The sequence below is a fragment of the Rhincodon typus genome, chromosome 16 (genome assembly GCF_021869965.1).
Source record: "Rhincodon typus isolate 14 chromosome 16, sRhiTyp1.1, whole genome shotgun sequence".
NCBI classification, from domain to species: domain Eukaryota; kingdom Metazoa; phylum Chordata; class Chondrichthyes; order Orectolobiformes; family Rhincodontidae; genus Rhincodon; species Rhincodon typus.
In genome coordinates this window covers 28132562-28153150 of record NC_063347.1, presented here as the reverse complement: position 1 = coordinate 28153150, position 20589 = coordinate 28132562, and the positions used below count along the sequence as shown (strand labels likewise).

At 37.4% G+C, this 20589-nt stretch overlaps 1 protein-coding gene across 2 annotated transcripts in view; it reads left to right on the top strand.

Moving 5' to 3' along the window:
- LOC109925951 (ERC protein 2) overlaps window positions 1-20140 on the top strand; it is a 591163-nt gene extending 571023 nt beyond the window's left edge. The window contains exons 14-16 of one of the 2 annotated variants that reach the window (XM_048606399.1): window positions 754-901; window positions 10875-11006; window positions 20071-20140. In XM_048606399.1, the coding sequence (XP_048462356.1) occupies window positions 754-901; window positions 10875-11006; window positions 20071-20097 (307 nt within the window). In that variant the 3' untranslated portion in view covers window positions 20098-20140. Of the gene's footprint in view, window positions 1-753; window positions 902-10874; window positions 11073-20070 lie in introns of those variants that run through there. The other variant, XM_048606398.1, reaches the window with a different exon arrangement.
- The last annotated feature ends 449 nt before the right edge of the window (window positions 20141-20589 follow it).

The following is a 20589-nucleotide window of genomic DNA, read 5'->3' as shown; positions in this document are numbered from 1 at the left end:
ATTGTTACTCTGTACTAATTGCCCTTGAGAAAGGGGCGTTAAGATTCACTCTTGAAAAATCACACACTAATCACTCTGGTACTTAGGAGAAAATTTGAAGAAAATGACCAGAATTTATTTTTCATCTTTTAAAAATAGACTATATTATTCAAGGTTATGGATAAAGAATGGCAGTGCTGGAAAATTGATTTGCGACAACCAGTATAAACATCACATTCTTCCAGCTCATGTACAACATAGCTAAATGCAGAACAATACTTGCCTACTTTGCCTCAACAAAATTTGCCTCAAACCTAAAGGACAACCACTTGCTACATTAAGTGACATTCTTCTAATTTCCTGTAACCACATCCTTTGACTTGTCACTGCCAAATCTGTTGCAGTTTAGTGCCATAGCCTACGTGTACAAGATTGTGGTGGACATGAGCCTACAGCACAACACTACATTTAAGTATTCATTGATTGAGCTGGTGTGAACCCCGTGGATTAAAGATGCCACTCTGATGCAATAGGAGGTGATCCCTGACCTTATGGCTGCCTACCTGTTGGGCAGTAGATGTAGTGATGCTGTACGTTTGAAAACAATAATTATGACATGCTCACAGTTCCAAAAATGGACGTGTTTGAGGAAATCTGAATTGAAATAGGTACATCTGTCAAAGCATGTGGAATTTATAAACAGAAAGGTAGGCTTCTCATTGCTATTGTCATTTATGCCTATTGGTTCCTTAACCAGACTAATTTTTGTTGCAGACAAGAAGCACTGCTGGCAGCCATCAGTGAGAAGGATGCAAACATTGCCTTATTAGAATTGTCTGCCTCTAAAAAGAAAAAGACACAAGATGAAGTAATAGCTCTTAAACGTGAAAAGGACCGACTAGTACAACAGTTGAAACAGCAGGCAAGTTCCACTGTGTTTGGTGTTATGCTAAGCCATTCTACAAAAAAAACAAAAATACCCATAACAATACTACACTTTTACTACAGTCATCATTCAGTAAATTCTACGAATCATGAATTCATTTTGTAGAATTCACAATTTTTTGGATAAAATTTGCACTGAATAATTAAAATATAGGGGAGTTTCTCAAACATTAATATATACTGAATATGTATCGATGTGTTGAAATACGGAAGAACAATGTGGTGAGGGGAAAAAAAATAACTGTCCTGTAAAAGAAGCCTTACTAATTTTTTTAGTAGATTATGTTTTGAATTCTTTCGCTTTAATAAAAATTAGAGTTAATGAAGGCTGTTCAGATCATAAAGTCTTGCCACAACTCTTCAAAGAATCCAACAGATCTAAGTGAGACAAATAGTCCATGAATGCTTCACTATGGTTCACTTAGAAGAGTTTGTTAATACACATACAGTTGACCAGAGTGTAAAATTTTGTTACGGACCAAAATTTTAATTGGCCTATTGTTTGTGCAAATGTGTCCAAAATACTCAGCAGGTCAGGCTGGAGAGAAAGCATCTGACCAACCTGAAATGTTAGTTTTGTTTGTCTCCCTATAGGTAGTGCCTAATTTACTGGGTATTTCTGGTATTTTCCTTTCTCATTTCAGATTTGCAAAATCTGCACTAATTTTGCTCTTAGACTGGTTGCAGGCAGTTGTGTTAGTGCTCCACTTCTGCAGAATCTTTCCATTTGGTCTAATTTCTAAGATCATTTGAAAGTTACAGCTTTAATCTTGAAAACTTGGAGAGCATTTATTTATTCACATTTCAAAATCTATCTGGGCCTTACTTAATGCGTTTGTGAAATTTAATTCTGCATATGAATTTTTCTGAAAATAGAAGTGTAAAACTACACCCTAGAATATAGTGTCATAGGGTTATAATTTCAGCCATTGATGGGAATAAAACCAGAAAAATTTGCAATTGCAAAGGCCTGTCAGTGTTTGAAGGAGAAATGTGAGTTAATGTTTTGGGTGCTCCCTAAAAGAACAAAATGGCCACGATAATGTTTATTTTGCAGCCTATATTTCCTAGTTTAGCCAGCTTCAATTTCAAGTTTTCCTTCCATACCACATTCAAATATTTATCAAGATTCTCCACCTGACAGTGCTTTCCACAATTTCACTAGGATTCCATGAATTCATGAGAATGTTGCTGGTATGCTAAGAGGTTCCAGCAGTATCAACCATCTGCTCAGTCATTTCTGTTCACTTCTGGTTTTGATGTCTAAGTTACGATGCTGCCTCTTAGCACATAATCCAGAGGTGAGCCATTACATGAAGTTCGTTTTTAACATTTGTCACTTGTAATGACTTGTCACTCTCCTGATCAAATCACCATTTGGATGAATTTCCTATTTGCGCAAGTATGGTTGGCACAGCTGAAATGAACAGCAAATATCGGGTACAAAGATAAGATTAGCAGTACTTTTCTCTGTGTTTCACAAACAAGCAAGATTTTTTGTACCTTGTTGAGCACAGCTCTGCAGTAGGTAAAGAATATAACAACTCACTGGAATTCTCACTGGAATTCCCATAGCATCGGCAATAAAATCCACCTTTGCCAATTTGATGTGGAATGACTTTTTCTTCTGCTTTCTATAGTTTTTTCACTAATTTAAAATGTGCAATATTAGCATGTGTTTCTCTTGCTTAGAATGGTGGATTTTTTTTAAACTTTGACCTCCTGAAAACTACCCTAACTGGTACATTTTCACATCCCATAGTAACCTGTTAAAGAGGAAGGATAAACATCACAAAAGTCTAGCCATCCTGTAACAAACTAGATTACCAACATAGACATGTTAGAAAATAGAATGTATGCCTACAGCATTTTGTTGCTAATGTATAAATCTGCTTCCTAACATTTGTACTACTCACTGCACTGCTGTTTTCTTTCTAGCTAAGATCAATTAACATTAGTCCCTTGTATTCTAAATCATAAAGTGCAATCCTTCATGAACTGGAAGGACTTGCTTGCAGCAATCTGTTGAACATAGCACAAGATGAACTGTCATTTAAGAGTTAGGAATACTAGAACAGTTCATCAGCAATCAAATTCTTATTCTCTCATTCTTCTACCATACTTAATTGAAGATCTCCCTGCTGAAAATATACTGCCACACTAACCTGGCCCTGGTCTGTTCCACTGACTCCAATATTGCTGCTCCTTCGTTACATCAAAGTTATTTTTGCTTTGCCATTTATTTTACAGACTTAGACGCGTATGAAACACTGTAAAACAGCCAGAGATTCTGGGCTAGAGCATTACCAACTGACTAAAACAGTTCTCAAGAAGAATCATATCGATTTTGAAATGTTAACTCTGTTTCTTTCTCCACAGATGCTGCCAAACATGTTGAGTTTCTCCAGTGATTTTTATGTTTGTTTCAAATGTCCAGTATGTGCAGTACTTTGCTTTTATTCAAGTTGTGGTATAGTTTAATTTTGTTTTATTTCCCCAAAACCTTTTTGTTAGATTTCCTCCGTTGATTTTACTGTGGAAAGTATCAGGTACTTCTATCACTGTAGGTGAAAATTAGAAACAAAAACATGAATTTCCGGAAAGTCTCAGCAGACCTAGCAGCATCTGTGAAGAGAAATCAGAATTAACATTTCAGGTCCAGTGACCCTTCTTCAGAACTGATGGTAGCTGTGAAAACGTTCTTTTTATGCAATAGATATAGTGGGGGAGGGTTTAAGGAGTAAACGAAGGTGGAGATGGAGCCCAAAGAGAGAGAAGAACAGTTGGACAGACAAAAGAGTGGATAACAGTCAGCCCAGGAGAGTGAGTGGCTGCCAATGGGGCCTATTAGTGCCTAACAATGGGTAGTGTGTAATAGCAGATTACCAGACCAAGGCCTGGTATTTGGGGGTTGTGGTAAGGACATGGGAGAAGGTACCTTAAGCCCTAAAATTGCTCAACTCAATATTGAGTCCGGAAGGCTGTAGAGTTTCCAAGCGGAAAATGAGATGCTGTTTTTCCATTTTGCACTGAGCTTTTTTGGAGCACTGCAGCAGGCCTGAGACAGAGATGTTGGCCAGGAAACACAATTGTGTGTTGAAGTGGCAGGCAACCAAAAGCTTAGCATCTTTTTTGCAGACAGAAAGTTGATGTTATGACCATTTCAAATTGACTAATATTTTTTACTGAGCTTTTTGTTTTATTTTCTTTTATGTAATAAAAGGAGGCCTGTATTGAGGCCACTGCCATGGAAATCTCAAAGAGAGAGCTGCAAATTGGAAGTGCCCACTTTTCCTTAGTCAGCAGGGAGGTCCGCTGGATTTTAATAGGATCTAGACCACAGCAGCCAAGCTCACATCTCTGAGTCAGAAATTTAGATGCTGAAGTTGCCATGGCAGCTACAAATTATTTAAATGCCCCATTTCCAGTCTAAGTGCTATGCCTGTGAGGAAGCTGGTCACATTGGCTGATGGGCAAGAAATGCTGGCCAGCCAGCAATGCCAGCATCTCACAAATGAATAGGAAAAAAAGTTCAAATGGAGATGCTCTAGTATGTGCTAAAGCTGCAGATCCCAGCTGCATACCAGGTTGTGATCATGGTAGAGCAAAATCTAGTTTGGAAGTCAGGAGGTCCTCAAATGTGCATAAGATAGTTATGGAAACAGAGGTGAATATTGTCAAGCAGGAATATCAAGAGTTGTATGAAAATAAAGCACGTGTGAGATGATAGCAATAGAACTGAAGATATAAGCTAGTGCCCAGACTTGAAATGAAAGTCACAGTTTCAACCTCACATCACCTTATTCACAATTGGTGTGAAACTGACTAGTTATTTCAATAAAAGTATTTTACTGTTAGACTGCAATAGGGTGAATTACCATGATGTATCCTTTTCATTGCTACTGGTGGTAATAGGAGAAACAAAATCCCAACTGATGGAAATGAATTGGTTTAAGAATATGTAGTTAATCTAGGGTGAACTGTCTGACTTTGAAAAGAGAGAGTAAGCAAAGTCATTTCTGAACAATAAGAACTGAATTTCAATAAAAATTATTAAATCACAAAGCTGAAGTCAAGATAAAGGACAACATGCACTTGACATTTTGCAACGTTAGTCCTGTGCCTAATGCACAGTTAGACACAGTGAGTAGGGAGTGAATAGATTAGAAACAACAGGGACAATTAAGAATTTGGGCCCCACCCACTCCAACGGTTTAAAAAAGAGGCATCTGTTTGGATTTGTGGGAATTATAAGCAAATGGTAAATAAGGTGATCAGGATTGATATTTAACCACTGGAAGCCAGTGAAGTTTGGTTGTCTAATTTAACCGGTGGAAAGGTCTTCAGTAAAGTAGATTTAACCAGCAAGAGGAAGGAGTGCTTTACTGTTGTGGAGAATGGTTATATGAAAGGTTACCATTTGAATATCTACTGTTCCCACATTTTTCAAGAGTATTATGGATCACATACAAAATGGTATGAAGGGAGCATGTGGATTCTTAGATGATACATTAATTAGCAGGAGGACCGAGAAAGAACACATTGCAAGGTTGAATTAAGTCTTAGAATGACTTCAACAATAATATTTTAAAGCTAAAAAGTCTTGTATCACGGAGCCTGATTTTCCGGACTTCACCATACCTTTTAGAATGGTGGGGAAGAGACAAAAATTCAGTTTCTGATCGTGAATTAAAGTTTTGTTATTACATTTTCAAAACCTTTTCAAATAGGTTGGCATTCCTAACCTGGAATACACTTGTGCATTCGTTAGAATGTCATAAAGACTTGTTACCACCCCAGTTCACTGGAATAACATTCACAAGCACAAACTTACTTGCCTAAAACCGAAAACTTGTATTCACAAACCTAACGATATGTATGATGAGGGGTGTACCTGGCAGGGGAGACTTTGTCCTCCAGGCTCCTGTGAGTACGAAGTTGTTCAGTTGCTTAGCCCCTTAACCATTAAGGCATTCTTTGTTTACCGTTTTTGGGGGGTGAAACCTGTTCATGTTGATCAGCTTGTGAGATGTCTCAATCATATACAATCTGCCAAGTTGTTGTTAAATGCGTGCAGCACTGGGGGTGAAGTCTGTCAAGGGTTCTAACACCAGCCAAACCACTTGAGCAATGCAGCCGTAATGGCTGATGCCAGCACATCAGACCAGGACAGACAGTTGAGTCTGAACTCCAAATGAGTGCAAGTCTTTAATGAAAAGCTTTTAGCTGTGCAGGTTCGCTTAATTGTAATGAAAGGTCAGTAACCTTCTAGTGTGTGAACTTCTGAGCCTAGCAGATGTATGAGAGGTAATACCGTGACAGTGCCAGAGTGCTAAATTGGTAGTTGCAACAAAGTGACAGGCATTAACTGCACATGAGATAACTGATGGAGATGCTGAAGTTCAGTCTCCTGAGTCACATTCCCTGCAGTGGCAACCTTACAATGCTAACTCACATTTGTAAGGGCATGAAGCATTGAGGAGAAAGTTGTGTGTACCCTGGCAGAGTACAGTAGATCGTTTATCGTCTTGCAGCATTAGAGCCAGGTTCCCTTGTGATACCTGATGGACACTGACCAATGCAGCCTTGTCTATTCAGGTTGCATTAATATCAGGCAGAACGCCTTTTAGTTGTCATATGTAGGCAAAAGAACTTCTCTTGTCTCCCGGGCTCTCTTCACAAGTACATTTAGAGAGGTATCGCTAAAGAGTAGTGTCATTTATTAACGGGGTGTGGCAATTTCGGGGTGGGAGGTGAGATGAGCAGAGGTTGAGTGATGTTTCCTGGGATGCAAAAAGTGAGCTGTAATCTGGGTGCCTTTTAAATATGGAACATGGATGTTAGCACCCAATGAACTTTAGAACTTGCTGCCAATCAAATTTGGTGTTTTTGCCTTGCATCTATATATAATAATATGCACAATTAAATGTAATTGTGTCAGAAAGCCTGACCCATTCCCTGTGGAAGTCCCTCTGATGAGCAGGACTGTGTCCATGTTGCCCAAAGTATCAGGGTACAATGTATCCAGGTCACCAAATTCGTAATGAAGGCATCCATCCATCAGGAGAAAGTTGAGGGGATTTTGAAAATAAAGAGGAACCGAGAACATTTGTGGGGACTATTATGTATGATTCAAAGTTCAGCCTGACTTAGTGAATGTATTGACTCCACTATATTAGCTTTTCATACATTGGACATATTGTGTGGAGTGTCAGAAAGCATTTGAAGAAGTGAAGAAAATTGTGACTAATGGTTCTGTTTAGCCCTGCTCCCAAGAAATAAATATAATCCAAGAAATAAACCACAGGAGTCATCTCATAATGGGAAAACTATGCAAAGCCTGTAGCTTATGTTTCACATTATTTTTTTATATCAAAGCCAGGCATTAGTAATCATATATGATGTTAATGAGTTTGACAAATGCTTATGAAGCACTTTACTTACTTACTAGTGTTGTGAATGTGACACAACTAATTAATGACCTCACCAGAAAGGCACTTTCGGGTAGCAGCATTCATAACATAATTTAATTTTGCATTGAGTTTGAAAGGGAGAAGACTGGGTCGAAGACTATTACTTTCAACTTAAATAAGGGCAATTATGTTAACATGAAAGCTGAGCCAGCTGAAGGTGAAATTCAATATTGGGCTGGGAGTTGAATCAATGCAGAATCTGTGGCAGATATTTGAAGGGATATTTCAAAATATTCAGAATAAGTAAAATCCTACCAATAAGAAAACTTCCAAGGAGGACCTATAGTCTGTGGCTATGCAAAATAAGTTGCAGAAAGCATCAAATTTAAGGGAAAGAAAAGGGTGTATCATTGCACAAAGATGAGTGGTAATCCAGGTCATTGGTTAGACTGCAAAGAATAGCAGAGAATGACTAAAACATTTGATGGAATAAATAAATTAGAGGATAAGAGGAAGTTAGCTAGAAATGCAAAAACAGAAAGCAAAAGTTTCTATTTGTGTCCAAAAGGGAAAAGAGTGAATATTGGTCCTCTCAAAGGTAAGAATGGAGAGCTATTTGTAAATAATAAAGAACTGGCATATATAACAAAAATATTTTGCTTCACCCTAGAGGATGCTAAAAACATCCCAGTAATAGCTTTAAATCAGGAAGTTGAAGGAAGAGAGAAATTTGGTGAAATGATAATCACTAGAGAAGTGGCACACTAATGGAGCTGTAGGTTGATAAGTCTTTAGGTCCAGATGGACTTCATCCTAGTGTCTTAAAAGATTTAGCTAATTATGTAATTGATGCATTGGTATTAAGTTTCCAGAATTCGTAATATCCTCAAAAGGTCGCATCAGACTAGAAAGTATCAAATATGACTCTTTAATTCAAGAAAGGGAAGGGGCAGAAAACAAAGACACTGTAAGCCCGTTAGCTTGGATCTGTCATGGGGCAGCAGTACTAGAATCAATCATTAAGTAGGTTATAATTGGGCACGTGAAGTGTTAATGTGGTTTTGTGAAAGGGAAATACTATTTAACCAACTTATTACAATTCTTTGAACGAATAACATGCGCTGTAAATTGATTTCCAGAGCTGCCTCATAAAAGATCACTGTTCAAAATAGGAGCTCATGGCATAAGGGATAAGATACTAGCTGACTGGTGGAAAACAGATGGTATGCAAAAATGAGTCTTTGGATCTTTTTCAGATGGTCAGGATGTGATGATTAGGGTCCCATGCTGTACTATGGCCTCAACCTTTCTATGATTTATATTCATGACTTAGATGAGGAGGGCGAAGGTATGGTATTTAAATTTACAGATGACCCAAAGATAGGTAAAAAGTATGTTGTGAAGGTGACATAACAAGGATGCAGACCAAATTAAATGGGTATGCAAAAATCTTGTCAGATGGAATATAATGTAGAAAATGAGAAGTTGTTTATTTTGGCAGGCAGAATTAGTATTATTTAAACAGAGAACTGTTGCAGAATTTTGGTCTGCAGAGGGATCTAGGTGTTCTAGTACATTTGTCACAAAATTTTGTATGCAGGCACAGTAAGTAAAAAGGCTAGTGGGATGCTATCCTTTATTATGAGAGGAATTGGGCAGAAAAATAAGGTGGTGTGACCATCTTCAAATCTGAGCAGTTTTCACCTCCTTATGTAAGGAATAATGTAAATGAGTTGGTAGACGTTCAGGGGAAGTTGCTAGATTTATACCTGGAATGAGAGGATTGTCTTATGAAGTAAGATTGAACAGGCTGTGCTTTTTTTTCACTGGAGTTTACAAGAGTGAGAGGTGATTTGATTAAACATCAGAAGATCCTGAATGGACTTGACAAGTTGGATACTGAAAGGATAATTCACCTTATGGAAGAGTCCAGAACCTGGGGGCACTGTTCTAAAGTTAGGGGCCTTCCTTTTAGGATAGAGATGGGAGGATTTTTTTTGGCTGAAGTAGAGAGGAACTTTGTCAGATATGGCCGTAACTACTTTTCTTTCTCACTAGGTCTCTCATCCTCTTCACACTCATGACCTAAATTGCAGATGAGACTATCTCTGACCATTGCTCACTTCCCTCACCACTCAGAATTTCAGCTTCCCAGTGATAGCCATTATGACACCTCTGGCACTGCCAGTTTGCTCAATTGCGTTATTATTCTATATTTTGAACATCCTTGTCTCAGCTGAGTTGCATTTATGGCTTTAGACTTGTGAAAAACACACTTGAAACAGAACTGACCTCTTCATTTATTATTGAATTTGACTCCATCATAATGAGTACAACCATGCATGGAGATCTGAAAATATTCAGAACTCTTGGTAGGTCAAGAAACATCTGTTGAGAGATGATGATAGAATTTAAGTTTCTGCTGTATGACCATTCATCAGAACTCTCTGACAAAACCCCATCAATCAGAAACGTCCATTGTTGCTGCCTGTGCTGCTGAGATTTTCTAATGTTTTCTATTCTTAATTAGTTATCTTAAAGTGGTTGATGAGGTCTTCAGTATTTTAACACAAGACCATGCAATCTTTGGTCTTTGAAGATGCTTTCAAGTAAACCTTGATTTCAGGTCCTGGAATGGTAAAGCAAGTTTCCTGAATGAAAATAAGCTGCTGCTAATAAGGCAGAATGGTATTGAAAGATTCAGATATTTTATTGTTGTGACCTAACCATTCAGAATGGAACAAAAACTGAGAAGAGTAAAGAATTAAAGAAAAATGCTGTGTGAGACACTGCATATTGTTTCCAATGATAGACAACTTGGAATCTTGTGCCAATGCTGTACCCTGTTGCCGGATTGAGGAAGGCATACAAATGATTGATGCTGTGGATACACACCCCAGGCTTAAGGTGGAACCTACTGTATGCTGTATTATTTTTGTGCTATTTTCTAGGATTAATTTTAATTGACCAGATAATCCTCTAGTTGTCCATGTAGGATGATTTAATTCCTCTGGGATTTTCTTTTGAAGACAATTAATTAAGTAATGTCATGAATTAAATGAAAACCTTTGCTATTTGGTATCTGATGTTGCCTTTTTTCAAGCATCTACAATATAACTGTGTTCATTTTTAAATGACTAGCTAAAAATCAAGTACAAAAAGAGAAGTTGCTGGAAAAGCTGAGCAGGTCTGGCAGCATCTGTGAAGAAAAAAATCAGCAACTTCTGTTTTTGTGCCTGATTTACAGCATCCGCAGTTCTTTCAATTTTTAAAAAATCAAGTACATTATGTGACTTGGAGGAGATTCTTTGGATGTTAACAGAACATTTTCTTCTCTTTTCAATGGTACTCTTACGGAATGAAAGCCAAAACTTAAATCCATTTAAATTCCATCACACAGTTTTTCTCATTCCTCCTTTTGTTTTAGCAATTGACTCTGCTTTGGACTATTTTCATTATCAAACACATTTTGGTTTTTATCCTATAAGCATTCCTTGAAAGTTTTGACCATTTAACGTATTACTTTTCTTTCCTTAGACACAAAATCGGATGAAACTTATGGCAGATAATTACGATGATGATCACCATCACCACCATCACCATCACCACCATCACCATCGCTCACCAGCAAGATCACAGCATAGTAACCATCGACCCTCTCCTGATCAGGTGAGTTTTCACCAGCTTGCCTATAAACAGTCATGATGTTCTGTTGGGTCACTTGGTAATGACTGCGTGGCAAATTCTATTTTGCATCCATGACAAATTAGAAAGGGTACTGCCAGTCACTGATGATACAAGCTCAAATTTCATCATAAGTGCTTTCTAGCTCAGTCAACAAGGCAAATTTGTTAGAACAACTGAAAGTGCTTGCTGTCTGTACTCATTCATCATCTGAATTGTAATGTTAATTAAGTTTGAGTAAGGCGAAAGCTTAATTTTTTGTGAATAATGGTATTAATGTTGTGTGCATGCATTGTTACATACATTGTGTTCCTACTTTAACCTTTTCAAAATTTTCTATTATTCACAGCAAGATCCAAAGAGATTTTTACAGTTTTGGATATATTCAGAACCAAAATGAATCAAGTTAGGCATTCCCAGTTTACTATGGAATAACGTATTGAAGGTCTATTCCCTTATCCTAATAAACCAGAAAGTAATTACTGTGTGTTACATGATGGGATTATAAACACCTACTGTTTTATCACAATGCTTCAAAGATTGTTTTTTCAGGCAAAAGGTTGCACAACACATTCCACATTAATACAGATCTAAATAGTTTATTCATTTCAGTGATCTGTTCTTTAAGAATTTGAAATGTTTCTATTACCTTGTGGAAATGTCTTGTCATCTGAGTTTATCTCTTTTATAGATGTGTTTGCTGTAGCTAAAGATATTGTGATGGATTATCTTCATTGCTACTTGGTAGTGAAGACAAGAATTCAAGATTATTCTGTAACTTCAGTTCAAGTATTACTCAGAAGCTGGAGTTATACTTTTCGTGAAAACACCTTTAACACAAGTTTCACTGAGGAATATTTGTGCAGTATTCAATGTAGTCAGTGAGATGTATGCTGATTGATAGGAAGTGTTTTTGGTGATATATCATTGTTTATGCGAGCTAGTCATATGATGCTTATACGGTCTCAAGTCCAACTCATATGAAGGAGTCCCTTCAAGTCTAAGTAGTCTCAAGACCTGAGAATACCAGCTACAATGTAAAGTCGAACTGGCTCTCCTAAATGAACTCAATTTTTCAGTCTGCCTGACCAAGGCTGGTGTCAGGGCACAGCAAGAGGGATGGTGGACATTGATGATTCCTGGATAACACAGTATGGAGCTGGAGGAAGGGCCTCAACCTGAAACATCAACTTTACTGCTCTTCTGATGCTGCTTGGCCTGCTGTCCTTCTCTAGCTCCACACTATGTTATTTCTGTCTCCAGCATCGGCAGTTCTACCTCTTTCTCATTGATGATACCTAGCCTAGAATTTTGTATCCTACTTTAGTTTCTCCTCTCTTACGTGGGACCTTATCGAGAGACTTCTGAAAGACCGAATAAACCACACCCACTGGCTCCCTCTTAACAACTCTACAAAAAAATTCTCCAGTTGATTTGTCAAGCATGAGTTCCCTTTCATAAACTCTGTGTTTGTTTTCCATGTGCTCTAGTATTAAATCTTTTATAATGGTCTCTAGCATTTTCCTTCCAACCATGGTGAGCTTTGACTAATTCTCTGAATTGTTTTTTCAGGTCTTCGGATTACTAATTAAGTAATATATCTTCTTCTACAGGTGTCCATTTTTTTCAGATTTCTGTGTTAAAGGTGTGATGTAAATGAAGGTTAATTTTGAAAAACAGCCAAATTTGAATTCAAAATAACCACCCTTCGAAATGTTTGAATGAGGTGATGTTAATGTAATCGTTTCACAATGTCTCAATGCCCTTTGGGAAGGAGAGTAGCTTCATTAAAGACAGATTCCAAAGATCGTGGAATCAGAATTAACCATTTCAAAAATACATACAGACGAAAGATTTTATACTGGTTTACGTCTACAATTTGAACATGGGTAACAAATGGAGCTAGAATATTTTGAGCTGGCATTATTACCTTGATTTGTACATTAATGTGAGGTGCTTTCAATTGAGTTTAAACCAAAAAATTGCAGTGCTAAGTTAGGAGTCATTTTCCAGTCAGATTCCCAAATGCACTAAATCAGTAGATGTCAAACCCTCATTTTAGGATGTCCCATGCCAGTTGGGAAGAATGTTGAATAACTCCAGTCCAATGCAACACCATATTTTAACATTGTACAGGTCTGTGGAACCTCCCTTGAACTTTGTAAACTTGGTATTGAATACTTTTACCCATACTGTGATAACATAGGAAATTAGCTGCCCCATGAACAAAGAGCTGTGTAAATCGAAGTGGGCAGACGCAGAACTCAATGTGACCTGTAATGTGGCTCTGCTGGCTGAACATCGCACTGTACAGATTCTGGTATGATTACTTTGTGATTATCTTTCATGTCTGAGCACTAGATGTTAGTGATTGTGTGTGTGGACACCCAAATCCTTTTGCTCTTTTACAGTTCATAGTCCCTCACCATTAAGAAAAATTCAAGCGTAACATTTAATGGCAAACGGGTTACTTGTTTATCAGCAGTCACATTAATTCAAACTGTTAAGTGCCGCATATTTTGTTTCTTTAATGAAGGCATGTCTTCTCCTGCCTCCACCACTGCCTCACTGGGGAAAAGAAACTGACAAATGATTGGAGAAATCATACAATCATCAATGTATCTCAAAATATTCATTTAAACTGTAGATATTATTGTGCACTCAAAGGATCTTACTTTGTAGGATCAGTTTCCATTTCTTTGTAACTATAAGACCTTTTTGCCATAAAATTATTGCAAAATTATACAGCATGTGTGGTATTTTTAAATGTGCATTTTGTGTTAATTTACATGACGTATAGTATCAAATATGTTTAATGCTAAAATATACAGACATTTATGAAATAACACAATTTGATACTATATGCCAAGTAAATTATCCACCTTATTCAAATCTCAAAAATACGTTGTTTAGTACACTTTATTTCAGCTAATGAATAATGTATAAATATCTAACCATTACAGAAAATTACAATTGGTTTAAAAATTTTAATTATTCTGTTTAAGTGGTTAGATTTATTTTTCCCTACTTCCATCACCGTATTCCCTTTAAGAGCATCTTTATTAAGGATCAGCACAAGATGGATGGGCTCTTGAGGAAATTCTCTAAACACATCCTGACAGTACTGATTTATTTAGGAAATATATAAATTTGAAGATCAGTTGAGCACAATACAAAAACAAGGCAGTTCCAATGGGTGACTCTAATTATTGCATTGACTGAGAGAAAACAAAACTCATATAGTATAGATACTAAATTTCTAGAAAGTATTTGTGACAGCTATTCAGAAAAGTATGTTAACAAATCATTTTCCTCAAACTGCTAGTGAAATTGCATCCTTTCTTAGGTAAGGAGACCAGAATTGTATACGCTGCTTCAGATGTAGTCATGTACAACTGTAACAAAATTTATTTTTGAGTAGAATTTGTTAACTACCTGACAGTAAGGGAAGCTTCTGTGAATAGTGATCATTATATGATTAATTTTGAAACTTGTTCGTGGATGTTAATGGGGATGATGGAGAATGTCAATTTAAGGTTTTAAATCTAAATAAGGCAAATGGAAGCATGAGAAATTAATTGGAGAAATAAATCAGTCTGAACTGAGGGGTGGCATTGTGGCTCAGTGGTTAGCACTGCTGCCTCACAGTGCCAGGGACCCGGGTTCAATCCCAGCTTCGGGTGACTGTGTGGAGTTTGCAGATTCTCCCTGTGTCTGCATGGGCTTCCTCTGGGTTTCCTCCCACAGTCCAAAGATGTGCAGGTTAGGTGGAGTGGCCATGCTAAATTGCCTGTAGTGTTCAGGGATGTGTAGATTAGGTGAGTTATAGGGGGATGGGTCTGGGCAGGATGCTCCAAGGGCCCGTGTGGACTTGTTGGGCCGAAGGGCCTGTTTCCATACTTGTAGGGATTCTATGATGATGAGGTAAATGTACATATTACAGAGAAACATTCAAGGAAGGTTTTGGCAGACTATTTAAAACTTACACAACCCCTAAAAGGCAAACAATCTACTTTTGTAGTTAAGTAACCATCATCCATGAAAATGGAAAGGAATCAGTATTAAGCTAAAAGAAACAGCTAATGCAAATGTAAGAAAGGACAATCCAGTGTCGTGTGAGAGCTATAAATAGTTATGATGGATACAAAGAAATAATAAAAGCAAAGTAACAACAAATATTTTATTGACCTATTAAGAGAAAACGAGTGGTAAAGGGGAATATAGAGTCACAGAGTCATACAACACGTAAACAGCCCCTTCAATCCAACTTGTCCATGCCGACCAGGTTTCCTAAACTAAACTAGTCCCATTCGCCTGCATTTGGCCCATATGCCTCTAAACCTTTCCTAGTCATTAACCTGTCCAAATCTCTTAAATGTTGTAACTGTACCTGCATCAGCCATTTCCGCTGGCAGTTCATTCCATATATGCACCTCTGTGTGAAAACGTTCCCTATCTGGTCTTTTGTAAATCTTTCCCCTCTCATTTTGCTGTCTATGACCTCTAGTTTTGAATTCCCCCACCCTAGAGAAAAGACCTTTGCAATTCACCATATCTGTGCTCCTCGTGATTTTATGAACCTGTATAAAAGGTCACCCCTCAACCTCCTATGCACCAGGGAAGAAGTCCCAGCCTATTCAGCTTCTCCTTATAACTCACACATTGTAGCCTCGGTAACATCCTTGTAAATATTTTCTGCACCCTTTACAATTTAATAATATCTTTCCTATAGCAGGATGACTAGAACTAGACAGAGTAATCTAAACAGTGGCCTCACTAATGTCCTGTACAGCTGCAACATGATGTCCCAACTCTTATATTGAGTGCTTTGATCAATGAAGGCAAGTGTGCCAAATGCTGCCTTCTCAACCCTGTTCTACCCTGTGATGCCACTTTCAACGAAATATGCACATGAACCCCTAGATCTCTCTATTCGATAACACTGCCCAAGGCCCTACCATAAACTATGTAACTCCTGCTCTGGTTTGTCTTACCAAAATGGAACACCTCGCAATTACCTAAATTGCCATCTGCCACTCCTTGGCCCATTAGCCCAGCTGATCAAGATCCCATTGTACTCTTAAATAACCATGTTCACTGTCCACTGTACCACTAATTTTGGGGTCATCCACAAATTGACTAACCATACTTCCAATGATCTCATCCAAATGATTTATATAAATGACAAACAACATTGGACCCTTCACTGAACCTGCTGGTCACAGACCTCCAGTCCAAAATAAACAATCATCCACCACCTTCTGTCTTCTACCATCAAGGTAATTTTGTATCCAATTGAATAGCTCTCTCTTGATTCACCAACCAATCTACCATATGGAATCCTTATTAAAGGCCTTGCCTTAGTCCATGTAGACAAAATCTATCGCTCTACCCTCATTTATTTTCCTGGTCATGTCCTCAAAAAACAGAGTTAAGTTTGTAAGACATGATTTTGCATGCACAAAGCCATGCTGACTACCCCTAATCAGTCTTTGCCTCTCCAAATGCACGTAAATCCTATCACTCAGAGTCCCCTCTAACAACTTACCCACCACTGATGTCAGACTCACTGGTCTGTAGTTCCTGGCACTTTAATCAACCAGAAACCAACTGTAGAATGTTACAGCACAGAAGAAAACTATTTAGCTGTTCGAAAGAGCTGTCCAATTTAATCTCACATCTCTACTGTTTCCCAGTCCTCATCAAATTGATCCTCTTCAAGTACATGTTCAGTTGCCTCTTGAAATTTCCTGTACAATCTGGTTCTATCACCCTGTCAAATCTTAACTCCCCTCCATTAAAAAAAATCCTGATTTTCCCTTGTGCTCTTTTGACAACTATTTTAAACCTGTGACCCCTTGGTACTGACCCACTAGGCAGAAGAAACAATCCCTCCCACTTGCTGTCTAAACCGACTATAATTTTAAACTTAATTTTAAATTTCATAATTTGATTTTGTTGTAATCTTCTATGTTCTAAAGAGAACAATCTGAGCATCTTAATCTCTCATGAAATTGAAGTTCCTTATTCCTGTTATCATCCTTGTAAGCCTTATTGATACCCTCTTCAAGGTTCTGACATGCTTCATAAAATGTGGATCCAGAAATATACTTAACTCCAGGTGAGGCCTAACCCATTTGCTTACCATGACTTCCTTGTTTTGAATTTATGCTTTCTTAAAAGAGTTAAAAATCTATCCTACATTCTCAATGGATTGAATGGCTTACTGCTGCTTTTATATTCCGATGCTTTTTGAACCATTACAGCAGTTTGCTCTGTCATCATCAAATAATAGGCAATTCCAAATCCTCTGCTCTTGTAGATATTTTTAATCAACCTGTTCAGCTGCCTTCTGAGGCATCTCTTGACCAGTCATTACCTGAACACAGGCCTTTTAGTCCAAAGGTAGGGACACTACCACTACACCACAGAAACCCTCCTCCTCTTTGTATCCTGTTCATAGTAATACAGTTCAGATTACGTTGTCTTTGTCTTGTTATCCAAAGTGCATTATGTCATACATGTCAACATTAAATCGTATCTGCCATTAGTCTGTCTGTATCACCAGTCTGTCCTCCTGAAATGTGCAGTTGTTCCCCTCGCTATTTATTATGTTGTCAAGCTTTATTTCACTCTAAAACTTTAAAATGTAGGTCCAGGTGATGTATTGTGTAGCTGGAGAAACACAGCAGGTCATGCAGCATCAGAGAAGAAGGAAAGTCGACGTTTCAGGTTTACACCATTCATTAATGAGTCCTGATGAAGGGTGTAAACCCGAAACATTGACCTTCCTGCTCCTCTGATGCTGCCTGACCTGCTGTGTTCCACCAGCTACACATTGTATTGACTCTGACTCCAGCATCTGCAGTTCTTGCTATCTCCAAGTGATACATATCAAGAAAAGTAATCTCTGTCAGACCCCAGAACAAATGCCTTTCCAATCAGAAATATAACTGTTCACCCATACTTTCAGTGTACTATCCCTTATCCAGCTATAAGTACCCATTATGGCCATCTCCTTAATCCCAAATAAGAGACATGTGTGGGACTTTATCAAATACCTTTTGATCATCAGATCGTTTGGGAAGCATGAGTTTGTATAGTAAGATTTTTCTGGTAGACTGTCAGCTTCTTCTAATTTTTAATAGGGATGACATTTGCATTAAAATTTCTTTTGTCTTAAGTCTTTTAAGCTGCCTTCTCAAAGATTGATGCATCAATTGTAGAATATTTGCAGAAAGAAGTGATTTGAAATATTTCAATTACAAACAAGTTCAAAATGAAAAGGCTAAAATATCAGAGAAGTATCACAAACCTCTGTTTAAAAGAATAATAAGATATTTCCTGAGTCATATTGTTTCCTCCAGTCTTCAGAATGATGGCAGGGCAAATTTTTGAGACAATTTTTGGGCATCCTTAGTAATTGCAGCATTACTTCATTTAATATTTGGAAATAAAAGTAGGTTCTGACTTGTAATCACCAAAGCCAAGAGAAAGAAGATCTCTTGCGATTTCTGATTAGAGATTAAAGCAAACTGATCTGAGGCTGCAACAAGGTAGGCATTAGCGTGTGAAATGGGCAATACTTGCTTCATCAGAAGCAAGTGATTAACTTACCAATCTATTCTAATTGGTAAATATAGTTCATTGCAGTCGGTGTTCATGAGGACATCCAGCTGGATAATCTATTTCTTAATAATGCTATGATTATGTTTGTACATGTTTATCTTGGTGGAATACCTTGAAGTGCCAAAGTTTTCATCATCTACAGTTTATGACAACAATTTGACATAACTGTTTTTGAATCTGTTAAGTTGCATATTCAATTTGATTTCTCCATTCTTGCAATGATATAACCAATTCATGCCTAAAGCTTCATTTGAGTTTTTGGGTGCCTTTCTTATCTCATTCACCTTTGACCCAAATGACAACACAACTATCTAAATTTTCAAAATGCAAAATGTGTTTGTTATAAATAATAAAAACAAAATGCTGGAGAAACTCAGCAGGTCTGGCACCATCTGCAGAGACAGAAAAACAGCTAATGTTTCGAGTCTCAAGACTGTGTCAGAGTGAATAAGATTGGTGTGTCTATTTTGTTTTTTAAGACACTGTTACAACATGTTAGTTAATTATAACATTTTTTGCTATGTTGAATTTTGCCTAAACAAGATGACCGTAATCTCTTTTATTAAGAAACAAGTTATGTCTATGAGAAATTAAGGGATATGACCTTTATTTTACAGGGATATGATTCAATCCGTACTGTTCCCCTATAATTACCTAATTGATTGTGTGTGCTCATTTCTAACTTTGATAACTTATTTGCTTTAAACAGGTAAACACTAGAGTTTTATAAAGGAATGTAGTAAAAATCCAGCCTGGCCAGAATGTACATCAATATGTGCATCTGTCCAGATTGCTTAATTTAAACTCTGGCTCAAAGATGTGGTTGTAGCTGAACTTTGAGTCCTTAAACCTGGGATGACCAATATCAGCTACTAATTGGTGTCCTGCAAAAAAAATCTTGAAATCTATCTTTCACGTTTATCGCCAAGCATGCTTCAATAGATGTTGAAATCCATTCTGACTTGCAGTTTGTTTTCATGATTCTAAAGAAATTATACCAAAAACCTGAAAATTAAATTTCACAATTTTTTTAATTGAACAGCTTGTGGAAAATATTTGAAAGCATCATGAACGTGCACAGTCTAACCTATACTGTTATGCAGAATTTGTTTATTATAAAATGTATAGAGATTATAAAATAGCCAAGAAGTAGCCTTAAAATTCTAAATACTTGCACCTCTATAAAATGGATTCTGGTTACTCTTTGCTTGTTTTGGCTTTGGCTTCTGTTTTGTAGGTTCCGTTGGGGACAATCTGTATGTTTGTTTGTCTTTGTACTGAAGCTGCTGGCTGTTTATTTTGAACAAACTCACATTTCTACCAACAGAGATAAAAATGTTCTAATGCACCAAACTGACTAACCCTTTCTTTGTTTCATTCCAATGCTGCCATGCATGTCCTCAAACAAATCGACCAATAGGATGATGAGGAGGGCATATGGGCGTAACAGTACACATGAACCAAAGCTACAGTTTTGTTCTGAGGGGTGAGAGCATGGATTTTCTCTTCTCAGATCATATTGCACTGGATGCTGTAATGCTCAAATGTTCTGCTGTTTGTGCAGTATTTCTTTGTGTGTGTTCTACTATTTGTTGTTCCTGTGTCATTGCTTCTCTTTCTCTGTCGACATTGCCTTTGATAGAAATATCAATTAGAAATTGATATTGTAGCAGAGCAGGTGAGAAATTATTCATACCAGTCGTTCTGGAGATGTGAAAAAACACTTAAGGCCTTGGCAGCAACAATTAAATTCCACACTAATATGTACACATTCTACTGAAGATATATATCATTTACTATTAGGCATGTAAGTTATTACTTGTTAGCTTTGTAATGCTAATAACTTAGTCAACAAAGTTACATTGCTATTGAAATCAAGGATTGAACTCTTAGCCAGTTTTCACTGAGGAAATGTGTAAAAACAGGTTTGGAAGAATGA